General features: G+C 39.1%; 1 protein-coding gene across 1 annotated transcript in view; it reads left to right on the plus strand.

Moving 5' to 3' along the window:
- SLC9A9 (solute carrier family 9 member A9) overlaps positions 1-19,033 on the plus strand; it is an 859,212-nt gene that overhangs the window by 660,368 nt on the left and 179,811 nt on the right. Inside the window, exon 13 of the mRNA XM_045287469.1 lies at positions 4,397-4,448. Coding sequence (XP_045143404.1) covers positions 4,397-4,448 — 52 coding nt within the window. The remainder of the gene's footprint in view (positions 1-4,396; positions 4,449-19,033) is intronic.

Genomic DNA, 19,033 nt, shown 5'->3' on the forward strand with positions numbered 1-19,033 from the left:
TTTTATCTTCAGTATATCCTACTTGTCAATTTGTGACTCATCTGTATTTGTGTCCTTCCCTGTTTCTGATAGCCTGTGTATTCACTGCGCCCAAGTTCTCAGGTTTGTCCCAATTCTCTCATTGATGGCCGAAATAGTTTGGGGTTTAACATCGAGGTCCGTGATCCACCTTGAGTTTATTCTTGTACATGGAGTGAGATAAGAGTCTTTCTTCATTTTTCTGCAGGTGGATATCAATTTTTTCCCATTTGATATTTTTTGGGACCTTATGAAAGATCACTTGTCTATATGCAGATGATTTTATTTCTGGGTTTTCAGTTCTTTCATATTGGTCTGAATACCTGTCCTTATACCAATACCATGTGGTATTGACCACTGTGGTGGACAATATGTGCTAAATTCAGGTAAAGCAAGCTCTCCCATTCTGTTCTTGTTGTTGGAAGTTCTTTGCTTATTCTGGGATTCTTCCCTCTCCATATGAAGTTGGTAATCAGTTTTTCCATTTCTTTGAAGAAAGATGAGGGTAATTATATCGAGATTACATTAAATTTATATCTTGCCCTGGGCAGAACTGACATCTTTACTATATTGAGTCTTCCAATCCATGAGCCAGGGATATTCTTCCGTTTGTTGAGGTCACTCTTGGGTTCTTATAATAGTGTTCTGTAGTTTTCCTCATACAAATCTTTTGTTCTTTTAGTCAGGTATATCCCTAGATATTTCAACTTGTGCTTGGCTATTGTGAAGGGTACCACCTTTTTCATCTCTTGCGATCTTATCCAATGTGTATAGCAGTCTGATAGACTTCTTTTTATTGATCTTGTATCCTGCCACTCTGCCATATTCCTGTATTGCTTCCAATACTCCCCTTGTGTACATTTTCGGATTTTCCATATATGAAATCATATCATCTGTGAATAATGAATGTTTCACCTCTTCCTTCCCCAGGCTAATACCTTTTATGTCCTTCCTTTGCCTTATGCTGTTAGGTAAGACCTCCAGTACGATGTTAAGTAAGAGTGGGGACAAGGGGCATCCTTGTCTGGTCCCTTTTTTCAGTGGAATTGTGTTCATCTTTTCTCCATTGATTACCGCATTAGCTATTGGTTTTTCATATATAGCTTGTATTATGTTAAGGAATTATCCTTCTATTCCAATCTTCTTGAGTGTCTTAAACAGGAATTGGTGTTGGATGTTGTCGAATGCTTTTCACACATCTATCGATATTATCATGGGGTTCTTATAGTTTTTCATGTCAATGTGGTGAATGATACTAATGTTCTTTCGTATGTTGAACCATCCCTGCATCCCTGGTATGAATCCCACTTAGTCACGGTGAATTATTTATTTTTTATATTTTTGTACTCTATTTGGCCAGTATTTTGTTAATATTTTGCATCGATGTTCATTAGTGATATTGGTCTGTAGTTCTCAATTCTTGTGGGATCCTTGCCCAGTTTCAGTATCAGAGGTATACTAGCTTAGTTGAAGGAGTTTGGGAGAGTTTTTCTATATTCTAGAAGAGTTTGTGTAGGATTGGTGCCAGTTCTTCCCTTAATGCTTGGTAGAATTCTCCTGTGAAACCATCTGGTCTCGGGGATTTTTTTTGTTGCTAATCCCTTGATAACTTTGTCTATTTCTTCTATTACTATGGGTCTATTGAGATTCTTGGCATTCATTGGGGATAGTCTGGGGAGAGATTGTTTTTCCAAGAATTTGTCCATATCTTCCAAGTTGTTGAATTCACTGGAGTATAGTCCTTCATAGTACTGTGTAATTATCCTTTTTATTTCCTTAGGGTTTGTTGTAATGTCCCCTCTTTCATCCCTCATTCTTCCTATTGAAATTTGTTCCCTCCTATTTTTGCTTAGGTTTGCTAGTGGTCTGTCAATTATGTTTATCCTTTCAAAGAACACTTTTGGCAGCATTGATTTTTCCCATAGCTTTCTTATTTTCCCTGTCCTGAATCTCAGCCCTGATTTATATTATTTCTTTTCTTTTGCTATCAGTAGGATTGTCCTGTTGACTCTTCTCTAGTTGCTGCAAATTTTGTGCCAGCATATCAATTATAAGTCTCACTTCCTTTTTCATGTGTGCAAGTATTGCTATGAAACTTCCTCTAATAATTGCCTTTGCTGTGTCCCATAAGTTTTGGTACATTGTGGTCTCCTGCTCATTGGTTTCTAGAAATTTCCTAATTTCATCTCTGATCTGAGCCAGTACACACTCCTTTTGCAATAAAATTATTAATCCTCCAATTGTTTGCTCTTTTTTCTTCATCTTCCTTTTGTTGCTTTCCAGCTTTATGGCACAGTGGTCAGAGAGAGAGGTCAGTATGATATCAATGTGCTTAAATTTATGCATATTTGACTTATGCTCCACCATGTGGTCTGTCTTTGAATATGTGCCATGCGGGCTTGAAAAGAATGTGATTTTTTTTTGTATTTGGGTGAAGAGCTCTGTAAATTTCTCTATCAGATCAAATTGTCTAATTGTGTTTAGATCTCTAGCTTCCTTGTTGAGTTTCTTTCCCTGTGATCTATCTTTCTCAGAGAGTGGTGTGTTGAAGTTGCCTACTGTAATTGTTGAGCCTGTGATTTTTTTTTTCTTCATCTTTTGGAGCATTTGGTTGATGTATTCAGCAGGTCTCTCTTTTGGTGAATATATGTCCAAAATGCTTAGTGGGTCTTTGTCTACCATTCCCTTGAGCATTATATAGTGCCCCTCCTTGTCTCTTTTTATAGTTTGCACTTTGAGGTCAATGTTATCCAAGATATTAACCTTAAGTGCCTTATCTTCATAGAACTTCAAATTTAATAAAGATTTTTTTCAAATGAAATCTCCTAAACTATATGCTCTGTGAGGCCAGAGGCTAGGTCTGTCCTGTTCACATTCATGTCCCCAGAATGGCTGTAACTAACAGAAAGGTCTCTTTCCTCCAGTCCTTTGGAGATGTTTCTTCTGCCTCGGGTGCAGAGAACCCCTGGCTGTGAGATTGGACAAAGGAGCAGGAAGGTCCTCTCCTGGAAGAACAGCATCACCCTCAAGACTCCGTGGTGCTTGCCACTCAGGACCACAGAAAGCAGAAGACCTGAATTCTAATAACTCAGCACCATTGGCTGCTGGAATAACTGATTGCTGCAGGGAGCAGCAATTGATTTTTAAGGGAAAATACAAGAATGGCCTCACACTTTACTCATTGAGGTTCTGGTGTACTTTGATTTCAGTTCATCCCAACTTTCCAGGCAGAGAACTATGAATGGACCCTAAACAGATGTACCAGTGTGAGCTTTGGGACACGTGATTCCATTGGCAGCCTGTGGAATTGAGTGCCCAACAGTCCTTTGGGTAGTGGTGGGGGTCTGCCTGATCTAGTAATAAAGCTTGATAGTGGAGGAGTGAGGGAGTGACAGCCAACATAGGTCAGAATGCAAACTGCAAGGAAGGTAGTCCAAGGAGAAGATTGTGGCCACTCCAAACAGGTGCCCCAGTGCACAGAGAGGTTGGACCCAGACCACCCATTCCTCAGGATCATACCTGGACTGACACTTCTTGGGAAGCTGGATTTATGCTGCTCCTGAATCCTCTTTCCCCTCATCCTTCCTCCTTTCTTACTCCATCCTCATCACCTTTTTCTCTGGCTGCTGCTGCCCTTCACTTCACTTCCTTGGACCCTCTTTCCTCTGATCCTACTTCTCACTGCTTTGCTCTCTGGTCTTCCTTGTTGTTTCCTTCCTCCTCTTCTACATAGGTCCTTCTTATTGCTCTCTTGCCTCTTCTCTTTCCCCTCCCTCTCCCTTTTCCTCTTTCTCTTTCTTCCCCTTGTCTTATGTAAATGAAATACATGAAATATTTTCCCTACTCTTAGAGAATATCAAAGGCTATAGAGACACCATGCATACTAACTGATGTAACAGCAGCAGCCCTTTGCTAATGGGGCTCATTTTATTAAAGAGGACCTCTACATTAAATAAATTCCAAGTATCCAAGACCTGAGTGAGTACTCTATGCTGACAGGCCTGGTGAACATCTGGAAAAAGGACCAGGTTTCTCTGGCCATGGAGGTTTAGCCTCAACTCCAATGTTCCCTTGGATAATTTGGTCAGCAGTCCTCCAAGGATACCAGCTTATCCCATTCCTGTTGTCAGGGCTGTGAGGAATTTTTCCATATTCTCTACCACCCACTCCCAGTTCTCAGGCTCCTGCTGTGGCCCAACTATAACATGCCTTCATTTTACCATAACTCGATATCTGGTCCTTGTAATTCAGGGAGAGCTAGGATGGTTTTCATCCAAAACATCCTGTGCTGCCTATCACATTTGGATCAAGTAATCTAGTACATGTTACTCTCTTGTCTATATCAAGACCCTCACCAGTTTTCCTGTCTTTTTAACAGAGTTGGCATGGACCCAGATGAGGATCCGAAGGAGGGACCCTCCTCACAACAGGCAAGTCAGAGAATCCAATGTGTAAATCATAGTAATGTGAGATGCTCTGTTCCAGGGGAAACATATGCTTGTACTGCTTGGGACCAAGGGGTTTCTCCTAAACAGGCTGGCTCTGCTGCTGAAAAAATAATTTTAAGCTGAAAAAATCAGAAAGCTCACTAACCTTTCACACATGAATGACTGCAATTAGCATATACTTGTAGCATCACTAGGATAAGAGGAGCCCTAGAAATTCTACAGCATAGGGGTAAGAATGGCTCTCAAAGTAAGGCACTTGAGGGTCTGAACCAGCCTGCTGACTTTGGTGAAAGTTACTCAAACTTGTTTAGCCTCAGTTTCCTTATTTTATAAAGTAGTGGTCAAAAGCATACAGGACACACAACAAATAGACCTGTTTCTCATACATGGCATAGCCTATCAATTTATGCTGTCGTTTGCTGCCATTGAATTGGCCCCTGGTTCATGGTAACCTCATCTACAAAAGAGGGAAATACTGCCTGACTGTACTATCTCCATGACTGGTTACAATACAACCACTATAATACATAGGATTTGCATTAACCAGCTTTTGGAAGTAGATCCTCAAGACTTTTTCCTAGTCCATCATAGTCTGGAAGTTCTGCTCAAACATCTTCAGCACCGTAACAACATACAGATATCCCCACATAAACAGGTGGTAGTTACATATGAGTTGTTTTGCTGGAAATGCAACACAGGTCTCCCACATGGAAAACAAGAATTCTAACACTGAACCACCAATGCCTTCAAGATATGAAATATTGAAATGGACAAAACACATCAAAGCTGTCTCAGTGATCCTTCTCTGCCTTAACTGAGCTACCATATCTGCAGACATCCTTGCTTTCAACACTTTAAAGAGGTCTTTAAGTATCTAAATATAAATCTCTATCTGAAATATCCTCTGTTATGTGTTTATAATCTTTGTGGGAGCATATCACCAGGCCTTTCACCCAAGCTGCAACTTGGGTGTCAGTTCAACTCACCACCCATTTAGTTAGTAGTTGAGTAAAAACTATTTGTATCAGCCTTTTTAATGAAATTATTAAACTAAAACCACACCATTTTACAAAGCATTTGAGGCTGCATAAATCAGCACCACATACCCTATATCATACAGATGATTCACAGATTACAAACAATCTCTATTCTTCAATATGTCTTTAAATCAAATTTGTATATAAGTAATGTCAGGTTCACATCTAATGTCATTTGGTCAAGTGTTTCTTAGCATACAGTGTATCTTCTGTGCAAAAAGATAATTTAAGAAACACTTCCAGATATATTAAAATATCTTCAACATAATACTACAGTAGCAATAATAATAATAACAATAATAATGTGATGTATGCCTCAAAGTAGCAGCTGTTTGTTATTAAAATCTGTGGTTTTACTGTATATTTTTAATACAAGGATTTATGGTCACAGGTAAGTTGAGTCTTTGAAACCCAGGCACCACCTGTAATAGTAAAACACTTTAAAATAGCAATAATAGAAGCAGAAAGTTAAAATCAGAAGGGTGAAAAACATAAGCCCATGAGTAAGTACATCATAAGGTCCTATGTCTTTCCATCATCATATCAGAAGTAGGCTTTCTGGCTGTTCAAGGGAGCAGATGGAGGAAATAATAATCAGTAATCATTAGAGAAAAACTATGCCCTTCTTCAAGCAGTGCAAAATTTCACAGGTTGTTGCATTTTAAAAGAAATCTCTCAACTTGTGAGGAATGCACTTGTTGGAATCATCAACATTACATGACCAAAAGAGAGGCATTCACCCAAAAACAAAGCTTAGAAAGCAAGATGTGTACAAATTGCTGAATGTACTACAAGTTTGCTCTGTGAACATTCATTCACCTAGATCACAATAAAAAAAAGAGAATAAAGAGGTTCTCACTGGGAGCTTTGTGTAGAAGACATAAAATAAGCTATCCAAATATGAAATTAACAAAGCTTCTTATAATTTATATGCTGCTGCTGCAAACAAGCAATTTGATGTTTAATAAGTGTCCTTCAACTGTTCTTATTTGCAATAACGTGTGAGAGTGAAGCAGTTACAGTTTCAAATGAGGCTTTCCTGGCATCTCAAAATAACTCTTTATCTGCAGTGTCAATTACAGGTAAGAGTGGGATCTGGCCAGAAGTAGAAAACCCCAGTGTCCCTGCATCTGCTTCTCAACCCCTACCACGGTTTTTTCATTGGTACTTTACTTATCATGCGTCAAGAATGTCTCTGCTCTTATTTTGCTGATAGCTCTTGACTGATTATCAGTATTCTCTCATCTACCAGACTACACAGCTCACATCTTAATACTTAGGAGGATTTCATGAACCTACCTGTTTTAAATTTATGAAACTAGTTTACATTGAAAAATAGCATAATTTTCCCACTGTTCAACCTAAAAAAGAGAGGAAATATCTCTTCTCATTTACCCAAAACAACAAAAATTTCACAAGGAGTTGTGGCAATTGCATTTTCAAGTTCAAGAATAAACACATATAATTCCATGCACACATTTTAAAGGAATCACATCTTCTCTGTGGAAAGTAAAACAACCATTGAGACATATGAACTTGTAGCAGTGACTAACGAGTAGTATTGCACTTTCCTTTGTGCCTTGTAACATTATTTAGAGTGAGCAAGGCATTATAACTCTTACATGTGCCAGACCCAGAAGCTTTAAAGAGCATGTTGCACACCGATATTAAACTTTAAATATATGATCCATGCAAATGTCTATTAGACAAGTGAAAGTATTGCAGTTGTGAATTTTATGTCTCTTCAGTGTGGAAAAAAAAAGAAAGAAAAATTTCAGACATTCCACAAATAGGAAATTATCCTTCAAACTAAATCCTCCTCTTTGAAAAACAACATACAGAGCAGGTAAGAAACATTGGGTATCAAACCACCTTGATCTTTTCATACAAAAGTTATCTAATCCAAGAAGAGAGGCTATCATTGCTTCTTGCTTTTCCATTTTATCAAGGCCTCTCTAATTATTGTGCAATGACTTGTTCTTGACACTCTTCCAAGAAATTTCCATATATTAAACATTTAATTCCCAAAATAATCCAAAATTACCCAAAAATGGGTGCAATGATCATCCTCATTTTGTAAGTAAGCAAACTTTAGATAGGAAAATAATAAGCCCCCATGGCACAGTGGCTAAACGCTTGGGTGCTAATGAGAAGTCGGTGGTTCAAACCCATCAGTGGCTTCTTGGGGAAAAGACCTGGTGATTTGCTTCCATATGATTACAACCAGGAGACCCAGTGAGGAAGTGCTACTCTGTTCTATAAGGCTGTTATGAGTTGCAATCAACTCGACAGCACACAACAACATATAACCTAAAACTTAACTCATTGCATTGATTTGACTCAGACTCACAGTGTCCTGTATAGGTTCACACAAGCTGTAAATATTTACGGGAGCAGATAGTCTCATATTTCTTCCTTGAAGCAGCAGGTAGGTTTTGAACCAGCAAGTTTGTGATAAGCAGTCCAACACTTAATACAGAAGAGAAGTTAAATAACTTGCCCAAAGGCATGCAATTGGCTAGTATGGAATTTGAACCCAGACAGTTTGGTTTCAGCATTCACATCTTAACTGGTTTGCCTTCCTTATCCAATTTATTCTTTTTTCATACAAGTAATCATTGGACTCCTTTAAAGATTTAGAGCCTCGGAAACTCCCAGGGGCAGTTCTACACTGTGCTATCAGGTTTCTATGAGTAGGAATTGACTAGATGGCAGTGAGTTTGTCTGTCTGTTTGTTTGTAAGGGGCTCTGGTGTCAGGCACTGTGGTACTGTGGATTAGGCATTGGGCACACTGGCAAGTTCAAAGCCACTAGCTGAACCATGTGGAAAAGGTGAAGGTACCTGCTCCTGTAGAGATTTACAGTCTTGGAAATTCTCATGTAGGGTCCCTATGACATGGAATCAACTGACCATAGTGGGATCCCTGTCAGGTACTAGTCTAATTTTGAGGGTGTAGCAATTATGAATTCAAAGTCCTCACCCTCACCAGGTTTATACTCTAACAGGTGGGGGACACTGATCATGCAAAGATAAAAGCCACACTTATAAAGCAAAGACTAATAGGAATAGAGCAAGTATCATAATGAATAAAATTGGAGAAGCATCCTTGATTGTTAATGAAAAACTTCTCTGAGAAGTACTATTTGAGCCATATGGGGCCTGGAAGAAGAATGGTGCTGGCAGAAGGTAGATGAGGAGCCTGGAGTCATGGTGGGCTTTGGTGTGGGTCAAGAACAGCAAGAAGGTAGGTGTGGTTGAAGCAGGTGGCGGGGTGCAGCTGAAGATGAGTTCAGAGTGATGGTTGTTGATTGTACTGTGCATATGATGGTTGTCTTTGAAGGTTTGGAGCTAGGAAGTGATGAGGTTGTTAACACCCCTTCTTAAAAATTGTTTCTCTCCCAATTCCACCTTGCCAACTGTTACAATGAGACTAATTTTAATCTCCTTTTTGGAGCATACTTTTATTTTCTAATGCTACATTTGTTTTTTGTACACACTCTCAAAGTTATTCCATTTACTTCTGCTTATATATAACCTAGATGGGTCAACAATGGTCACAGCACTTCAAAAGTCATAGCATCCCTGAGAAAAGTCCAGAGAAGGACAACTTCAATAGCTGAGTGCAGGGAACTGCTGCCACAGGACTGGGGATTAAAAGGATTAGGATTTTCCCATCAGAAAGACTAGATCTCAGAAGAGATACAAGATAAGATCTACAAAAATATGAAGGTTGTGAACAAGGTGAATGAGGATTTGTGTGCTAACTTCCCAAACAATATAGCCTACAATACCCTTGAAACTTATGTGAGGTCATTTAGGAGAGAATGATAGTGTCTGTTTTTCTGGACAATAAAGTGAAACCAAATTCACTGCCATAGAGTTGATTCTGACTCATAGTGAGCCTGTAGGCCAGAGTAGAACTGCCCCGTGGCTCCCCAAGTCTTTACCCTGACCAATCAAGTTAGATAGAAAAACACCCACTTCATCAATGATGAAATGTATGTTCAAAGAATTAAAGGAACTTACCCAAGACAACAAATCAGTGATATTTAGAGATATGACTAAAGCCAAATACTTTTGAATTGCTGTAGAGTAAGCATTGGATTGCTAACCACTGGATCCGGAGTTTGTTCACTGGAGTCATTTCATAGGGGAAAGGGGAGGCTGTCTGCTCCTATAAACATTTACAAAGCCTCTTAACCCTAAATAGGCTTACTCTGAGCAGGAATGACTCAGTGGTAGTGAAGTTAGTGTTGGGTTTTATCCCCTCATTTAAAAGAGATCGACATCTGTGCCCATTTGAAAGAAAAGTGACCCAACTGAATGGGTAAATTATCAAACATTTTCTTTACTACCAAAACAAAAACAAAATTTTGCTGAGCACAGTTCAAAAATGATTACAGCACTATAGAAAAAAGGAATTACTAGAAATTCAAGCCAATTCAAGCATGAGGATATCATTGTTGATATCAGATGTATCTTGGCTAAAAAAGCAGAAAATATCAGAAAGATGTTTCCTATATTTTGTTGACTACAAAAAGGCAATCAGTTCACATCACTTAGAAGGCTGCTTGTTTGACGATAACCCTGACATGATTCTTTCTGATAACCAGACACCATCTAGCTTCTTCACCATGTTTTGCTGTAGCACCATTATCTTCAGTGATCTCTTCATGAGGGAACCTAACTAGCAGGGTCATGACATAACTACTGTTCTTAGATTGGGACCAGAAGTGAGTACGATCCCAACATCCCTTATATGTCTATGGTTTATTTGTATATTTGGTTACGTTAGAGAACAGTATCAATCATCTTCCTGGGGCATAAGATCATTATATTAATAATGTCATTAATTTAGTCAATGGCAAAACATTTTAAACACAGTTGAGAAAAGGAGATTATACAAGTGTAAGCAGGCTCTGAACCACTATACCTGAATTATTGATTTGTACAGATAAAAATCTTTAGTGACTGTACACTAAACAATGGGGATTTTCTCTTTTATTTTGTTTTGTTATTAGCTCTTTTGATTTGTTTGTTTCTGTATGTTTTTCAGTATATGAAATCCAGGATGGGGGAATCCATAGAGACAGTAACTCATTGAATAACATTTTGGGGTTACAGCAGGGGAGGTTAAGGGTAAATAGGGAAGTAATAACAAGGAGTACAAGAAAGAAGAAATTGTTCTAAAATTGATTGTGGAAATAATTGCACAACTCTTCTTGATATGATTGAACTATTGAATTGTATGATATTTGGAGTACGTCCAAATAAAACTGTTTAAAAAAGAAACATATTCAGCTGTGTGGATCATCACAAATTATAGATAAAATAGTGAAGAATGGGAATTGTAGAGCATCCGACTATGCCATGTGAATCCTATACAGAGATCAATCGGCAACCATTTAAACAGGGCAAGTGGATACTGTGTGCTTTAAAATTAGCAAGAATGTTCATCAGGGTAGTATCCATTTACCATTCTTAGTCAATCTGCAGGCTTAGAAAATACTCTGAGAAGCTGGGTTATACAAAGAAAGAAGTGGCATCAAGATTGGAGGAAGACTCCTTAACAAGCTGTGCTACGTGGATAACATAACCCTGCTTGCTGAAAGTAAGAGAACTTAAAGCACTTACTGATGAAAATTTAAAAACTACAGGTTTTATTATGGATTACAAATCAGCGTAAGGGAGGAAAAAATCCTCACAACTGGGCCAATAAACAAAAATTGTAAGTGTAAAGGAGTCCATTTGACTTGGATGTATAATCAATACCCCTGGAAGTAGCAGTCAAGAAATCAAATGATGTACTACACTGGGAAATCTGCTGCAAAAAGCCTCTTTCAAGTGTTGCAAAGGAAAATGTCAGTGTGGAGGTTAAGATATGCCCAACCCAAACCATGGTATTTTCAGTTGCCTCATATATATGTGAAAGCTGGATAATGATTAAGCAAAACATAAGAAGAATTGATGCCTTTGAAGTATGGTGACGTCAAAGAATATTGGCTCAATCATGAACTGTCAGAGAATGAACAAATCTGTGTTGGAAAAAGTACAGCCAGTATACTCCTGAGAACTAAAGATGGTGAGACTGTGTCCTGTAATATGGACATGTTATCAAGGAGGAACAGTCTCTGGAAAGGATATTATGCTTGATAGAGGGTCAGAGAAAAAGAAGACCCTCAATAAGTTAACCAACTCTGGTGACTGCAACAGTGGGCTCAAAGATAGCAACAATTGTAAGGATACTACAGCACCAGGCACTGTTTAATTCTGTTGAATATGGGCTCGCTGTGAGTTGGAACCAACTTGACCTTGTCTCACAATAACACCATCCCTTCATAACTTCATGAATAACTTGAAAACAAAAAAACTCATTTTCATCAAGTCAGTCTGACTCACAGTGATCCCATATGTATCAAGGTAGCACTGAGCTCTCTAAGGTTTCCTCTGTGGAGGTGATCACCAGCCCTTTCTTCAGTGGTACCTCTGAGTAAACTCCTACCTCTAACTTTTTATTTAACAGTGTAACACTTTAACCATTCATAACACCCAGAGACTCCCACATCAAACATCATATTACTCCAATATAATGGTCACTTGTGCTATATTCTATTGACCAATAAAAAGTTATAAGCCCACCCTATAAAAGAGATGTGTAAATATGCAACTTGTCTTTTGTCAGAAGAAGGTCACAGTTATATGGCAAAGGCCATGGATGCAGAGAAGGATTATCAAAAGAAAGTGAGATTTTTAAAATATAACTACTGTACCATATAGATTATTAAATCAAGGGAAAAGTTTGGACTCTAGTAATGTTTAAGAAGAATTGATGCATTTCTGCTATGATATTGGTGATTGTGTTAGTCTGGGTTGACTAGAGAAATAAATCCAGAGACACTCATAGGTGTATAAGAAAGAGCTTTATATAAGAGTAATTATATGTTGAGGAAACACCCCAGTCCAGTCCCAATCAAGTCCATAAGTCTGATATTAGCCCATATATCTGATACTAGTCCATAAATTCATTTTTGGACTCACTCAGCACATGGAAAGATACAGAATGCAGGATAATCACACCAATGGGTAAAAAGTCTTGTGGATCCAGGAGCAGGGGAAGTATCTCAACGCTGGTGCGAGTCTCCATGTGTGTCCTCCAGCTCTCTGGGTGCCTCAACAGCAGGAAAGGGAAGGAAGAGAGAGTGTATCTTCTGCCTCCAGGGAGGAATACAGGAGTTCCTAGAGTTTTCAGGAGAAGGCCATACCCACACAGAGGCATTATTGGCTATGACCTAATTGACAGGCTAGACTCCTCCCCTTTACCCAAGTTGACAGGAGATTAGTAACTGTCACAGTGGTAAATATTGCAAGTACCATGAACTGCCAGAAGAACAAACAAATCTATTTTGGGAGAATCTAATCATAATGCTCTTTAGAATAGAAGATGGAGAAACTTTGTTCCACATGCTTTAGACATGTGCTCAGGAGAGAGAGCCCTAGGAAAGGACATCATCGTGGTTGGCAAAGTAGAAGGGCAGCAAAGAAAAAGGAGGACTCTCCAAAAATGGACTGATCCAGTGGCTGCAACAATAGGCTCAAACATAAGAAAGACTGAGTATGGGGAAACACCATGCAGGGATTCCTTCCGTTGTGCCTAGGGACACTGCGGCTCAGAACTGGCTTTACAGCAACTCACAGTATTAGTCTGCACTGTAACATTGGTCTGAATTGGTAAATAATTTTTACTGGAAACACTGCACACGTAGTACCCAATTAGTATGGATCTCCATTCTGATATTTGTTGTAAGCCTATTTTGACATCAATATAATACTTCACTTTTCATTATTATTGCCTTTTTGAAAGATCATTTTATTGGGGGCTCTTACAGCTTTTATAACAATCCATACATCAATTGTATCAAGCATATTTGTACATATGTTGCCTCATTATTTTCTAAACATTTACTTTATATTTGAGCCCTTTATATCAGCTACTCTTTTTTCCCTCCCTCCATCCCCCCATCCCACCCTTGTGATGCCTTGATAAATTTTAAATTATTTTCATATCTTACACCGACTACTGTCTCCCTTCCCCCACGATTTCTTCCCTCTTCCTCTCCCCCCTTTCCCCTACCCTCCTAGTATCACTACTCCCATTTCTGTTCCTAAGGGGTTTATCTGACCAGAATTCTGGGTGTTGTGAGCTCTTATCTGTACCTGTGTACATGCTCTGGGGTCATGATAGTGATGGTGGGGGGGGGATGAGGAACCAGAAGATTATTGTGTTACATCGGTGCTATACTTTACCCTGGTTGATGCATACCTTCCTTGCAACCCTTCTGTGAGAGGATGTCTCATTGTCTACAGATGGTTGTGGGGTCTCTGCGCCAACCCTTTCATTCTCAACAATGTGGTTTTTTGTTCGTTTTGGGTTTTCTGATGCCTTTAACCTGATCCCGCCAACACCTCATAATCGCACAGGCTGGTGTGCTTCTTCTCTGTGGGCTTGTTGCTTCTCTGCTAGATGGCCACTGGTTTAACATCAAACCTTTAAGACCCCAGACCCTATATCTTTTCATAGCCGGGAATCATCGGCTTTCTTCACCACATTTGCTTATGTATCCATTTTGTCTTCAGCGATCGTGCAGTGAGGATGAGCATAACAGAATGCCAGGTTGTTAGAACAAAGTGTTCTTGCGTTTAAGGAGGGCTTGAACAGAGAGGCCTACAGTCGGTCCTCTTCCTCAATGTATTGCCATATAAATATAAGTATTTATGCCAATACCTCTATTTTTATGAATTAATATATTTACATAAGTGCACATCTATGTTTATACCTCTATCCATATAGCTTTGCTTCCTAGATCTTTCCTCCATTTCCTTTTATCTTCACCCTTCTTCTGCCTCTTAGTAATTCCTCTTAGCTACATTGCTATTGCTCCAACACCCCTAGGATCTCTGCATCCTCCTGGTTGTTGATTTTAATTCCCTAGTTGTTCCCCTGTCTATGGCATTGTTTGCTCACCACCCCCTTCCCCCGCCTCTTCCACCCTGTAAGTCCCTCCAGAACCTTCAGTTCCATTGCTTTCTCCTCGGGCTTGCTTCCCATGCCTGTCTTATATAGGTAGGCAACCCAACAATAACAGAGACAATACAAAGAGAAAACAAAAAATTTAATAAAAAGAAATAAAATACATAGTAATAACTATTAAAACCCCCCAAAAAACATAGATATTGCTTTTTAATATCATTATCTTTATAAATTTCATTTTTGTATTTTAGGGTTGGGAATATTGCATGTAAACTTAAGGATATAGTCAAATGCATATTCACTTATATAAATATTCACAAATCATTAAGAAAAAAAACAGAGGATCATAAGCTGGGGACTACCTGTATATTCTGCATCTCTTTGAATACTACACCAAATTACTGTAGAATAAAGTAGTGATCAATAAGTCAAGTGGATTTTGACTACCAATTTTCTCAACTACTAACACAGTCTCCAACTGTCACTGAAGATTTCCTATTTCTCTCTGTTACATGATGTATTTCAAAACTTTTTACTAGATATAGAATTTTTATTTGACAGGGTCCTTTTAAAAATACTTTTTAAATGTCATTTCATTGTTTTCTTTTCTCCATTGTTTCTAATGGAAAGGAGGTAGCATATGTTTCTTTCCCAGAACATGAAATGCCCATTTATCCTCTGAATCCTTTTGAAACTTCTCTTTATCTTTGGTATTCAGAGGTTTGATTATTAATAAATCCAGGGTTTTTTTCCTGATTTGGGATCACTGAACTTCTTGGATTTCTAGACTGATATTTTTTTAATCAAATTTGAGAAATATTCAGTCATTATATTTTAAAATATTTTTTTGTTCTTCATCTTTTCTATTTATAGCATTCAAGTAATTGAAACCTAGGACCACATACATTTATTTTGTTCACATCACTTGTTTCTATTTTATCTACACACTGAACCCTTTTTATTGATCTCCAATCAAGTTAACTATGCATACGTTTTTCAGCAGTTAATTCCTCCCGAATGGGCGGCCAGTTGCTTCTTTGTAGTCTGCTCTGAGTCTGGAGTCTCTGCTGAAACCTGGTGTCACTTTGGGTTACTAGCAACATAGCTTCTATTATTTCAGTAACACACTACCAACCATAGTAAAACAAACTGACAGACAGGTGGCAACTTGTTAACAATAGTTGGAAACTATGGTTACGATGATAGAAAGGAAGCTGGAGAGCACATGATAGAACTTTGTAAGACTAACAACTTGTTCACATCAAATACCTTTTTTTCAACAACACAAAGGGCAATTATACATGTAGACTTCTCCAGGTGGAAAACACAGAAATCAAGTTGACTACAGCTGTGGAAAGAGACCAGGGAGAAACTTAGTATAAGCAGCTAAATCCAGACAAGGTTCTGACTGTGGATCAGACCACCAATTGCTGATGTGTAAGTTCAGACTGAAGTTGAAGAAAATTAAATCAAGTTCATGAGAACCAAAACATGACCTTGAGTATGCCCCACCTGAATTTTGAGAACATCTCAAGAACAGAATTGTTTCACTGAACACTAATGACAAAAGGCCTGATGATATGTATGAGGACATCCAAGAATAGCATTAATAAAGAAAGCAAACTGTCATTTGAAAAAAAACAGGAAAGAAAGACACTATCACAGTGGATATCAGCAGAGACTCTGAAACTCTCTTTTAATTATAGAGTAGCTAAGGCAAATGGAGGAAATGATGACGTCAAAGAGCTGAACAGAAAACTTTAAAAAGAAGGTCTAGGAGTCAAAATGAAATATTATAAAGAAAGGTACAAAGAACTAGAGTTAGAAGACCAAAATGGAAGAACATGTTCAGCCTATCTTAAACTTAAAGAACTAAAGAAAAAACCTCAAGCTGCAATATTGAAAGATTCTATGGTAAAAATATTGAATGAGGCAGGAAGCATTAAAAGAAGATAGATACATACAGTCACTATACTAAAATCCCATCATTTCGGGAGGTAACATATGAGCAAGAACCAATGGTGCTGAAAGAGAGCTCCAAGGAATCCAAGCATTAACCAAAACAAGGCTCCAATAATACCCACTGAAATTTTTCAACAAGCCAATAAAGCACTAGAAGTCATCTATGCCAGGAAATTTGGAAAACAGTTTCTTGGGCAACTGACTGGAAGAGATCTATATCTATACCAATTCCAAACAAAGGTTGCCCAGCAGAATGCTCAAATTATAGAACAATATCATTGATGTCACATGCAAGCACATTGATAGGGTTCAGGCTGGATTCAGAAGAGTACATGGAACAAAGGATATCACTGCTGATGTCAGATGGATCTTGGTTGAAAGCAGAGAATACCAGAAAGATGTTTGCCTGTGCTTTTTTTACTATGAAAAGGCATTCGACTGTGTGAATCATAAAGAATCATAAAGCTAGCTGTAAGAAAAATGTGAATTCCACATTCTAATTGTGGCCATGTGGAACCTCTTACATGGATCCAGAGTCAATTGTGAAACAGAACAAGGGAATACATGTTTTAAAATCAGGAAAGGTAGTCATCGGGGTTATAGCCTCTTACCATACTGTCAGTCCGTATGCAGATTATATGAAGAATATCATCAGGATTGAAGAAAGGCTTGTTAACAACCTGTGATATTCAGATGACACAGCCTTGCTTGCTGAAAGTGAGGAGGACTTGAAGCACTTGCTGATGAAGATCAGGATTGTAGCCTTCAGTGTGGATGACAACTCAATAAAAAGAAGACCAAAATCCTTACAATTGTTCATGATACATGGAGAAGAAAAAAAAGAAGTTAAGGATTTCATCTTGCTTGGATCCACGATCAATATTTAGAAATGCAAGAATCAAGAGGTCAAACGACACATTCATTGGGCAAATCTCCTGCACAAGACCTCTTTATAAAGTGTTGAAAAGCAAGGATGTTACTTTGAGGACTAAGGTGCGCCTAACCCAAGCCATGATATTTTCAATTGCTTCCTATACATGTGAAAGTGGACATTCAATAAGGAAGACTGAAGAAGAATCAATGCATTTGAATTGTGGTGCTGAAGAAAAATACTAAAAGAACCATCATCTGCTAAAAGGATGAACAAATCTATCGTGCAAGAAGTGCAGCCAGGGTGCTCCTTAGAGGCAAGGAGGGTGAAACTTTATCTCACTTACTTTGGACATATTGTCAGGAGAGACCAGTCTCTGGAGAAAGACATTATGTTTGGCAAAGTAAAGGAACAGAGAAAAAGAGGAAGGCCTACAACAGGATGAATTGGCCCAGTGACTGAAACAATGCACTCAAACATAAGAACAATTGTGAGGATGATGCAGGAGAAGGTGGTGTTTCATTCTGCTATGAGGTCCTTAGCAGAGTCCTGCTGTCTATGAGGTCCTTAGAGAGTTCTGCTATCTATGATGTCCCTAGGAGAGCAAGTTCTGCTGTCTATGATGTCCTTAGGAGAGACAGTTCTGCTCTCTATAAGGTCCTTAGGAGAGAGAGTCATGCTGTCTATGAGGTCCTTAGAGAGTTGTGCTGTCTATGAGATCCTTACAGAGTCCTGCTGTCTATGAGGTCTTTAGAGAGTTCTGCTATCTATGATGTCCCTAGGAGAGAGAGTTCTGCTGTCTATGAGGTCTTTAGAGAGTTCTGCTGTGTATGAGGCCCTTAGGAGAGAGAGCCCTGCTGTCTATAAGGTCCTTAGGTGAGAGAGTTCTGCTGTCTATGAGGTCCTTAGGTGAGAGAGTCCTGCTGTCTATGAGGTCTTTAGAGAGTTCTGCTGTGTATGAGGCCCTTAGGAGAGTTTTGCTGTTTATGAAGCCCTTAAGACAGTCCTGGTGGCTAGGAGGTCCTTAGGAGAGAGAGTTCTGTAGTCTATGAGGTCCTTAGGTGAGAGAGTTATGTGGTCTATGAGGTGCTTAGGAGAGAGAGTTCTACTTTATATGAGGTCCTTAGGAGAGCCCTGCTGTCTATGAGTTCCTTAGGAGAGTCATTCTGCCCATGTCATCCTTGGAGAGCCCTGCTGCCTATGAGGTCCTTAGGAGAGAGTTCTGCTGTCTATGAGGTCCTTGGGAGAGAGAGGTCTGCTGTCTATGAGGTCTTTAGGAAGGTCCTGCTTTCAAGGAGGTCCTTCGGAGGGTCCTGCTGTCTATGAGGTCCTTAGGAGCGAGAGTCCTGCTGTCTATGAGGTCCTTACAGAGTTCTGCTGTCTATGAGGTCCTTAGGAGAGTCCTGATGCCTATGAGGTCCTTACAGAGTTCTGCTGTTTATGAGGTCCTTAGGAGAGAGAGTTCTGTTGTGTATGAGGTCCATAGGAGTGTCCTGCTGTCTATGATGTCCTTAGGAGAGTCCTGATGTCTATCAGGTGAGGTCCTTACGGGAGTTCTGCTTTCTCTGAGGTCCTTAGGAGAGAGAGTTCTGCTGTCTAGGAGGTCCTTAGGAGAGTCTTTCTGCCCGTGTGGTCCTTAGAGATTTCTGCTGTCTATGAGGTCCTTAG

The sequence above is a fragment of the Echinops telfairi genome, unplaced genomic scaffold (assembly GCF_000313985.2).
Source record: "Echinops telfairi isolate 266 unplaced genomic scaffold, ASM31398v2 ScPeMD7_16;HRSCAF=60, whole genome shotgun sequence".
NCBI classification, from domain to species: Eukaryota; Metazoa; Chordata; class Mammalia; order Afrosoricida; family Tenrecidae; genus Echinops; species Echinops telfairi.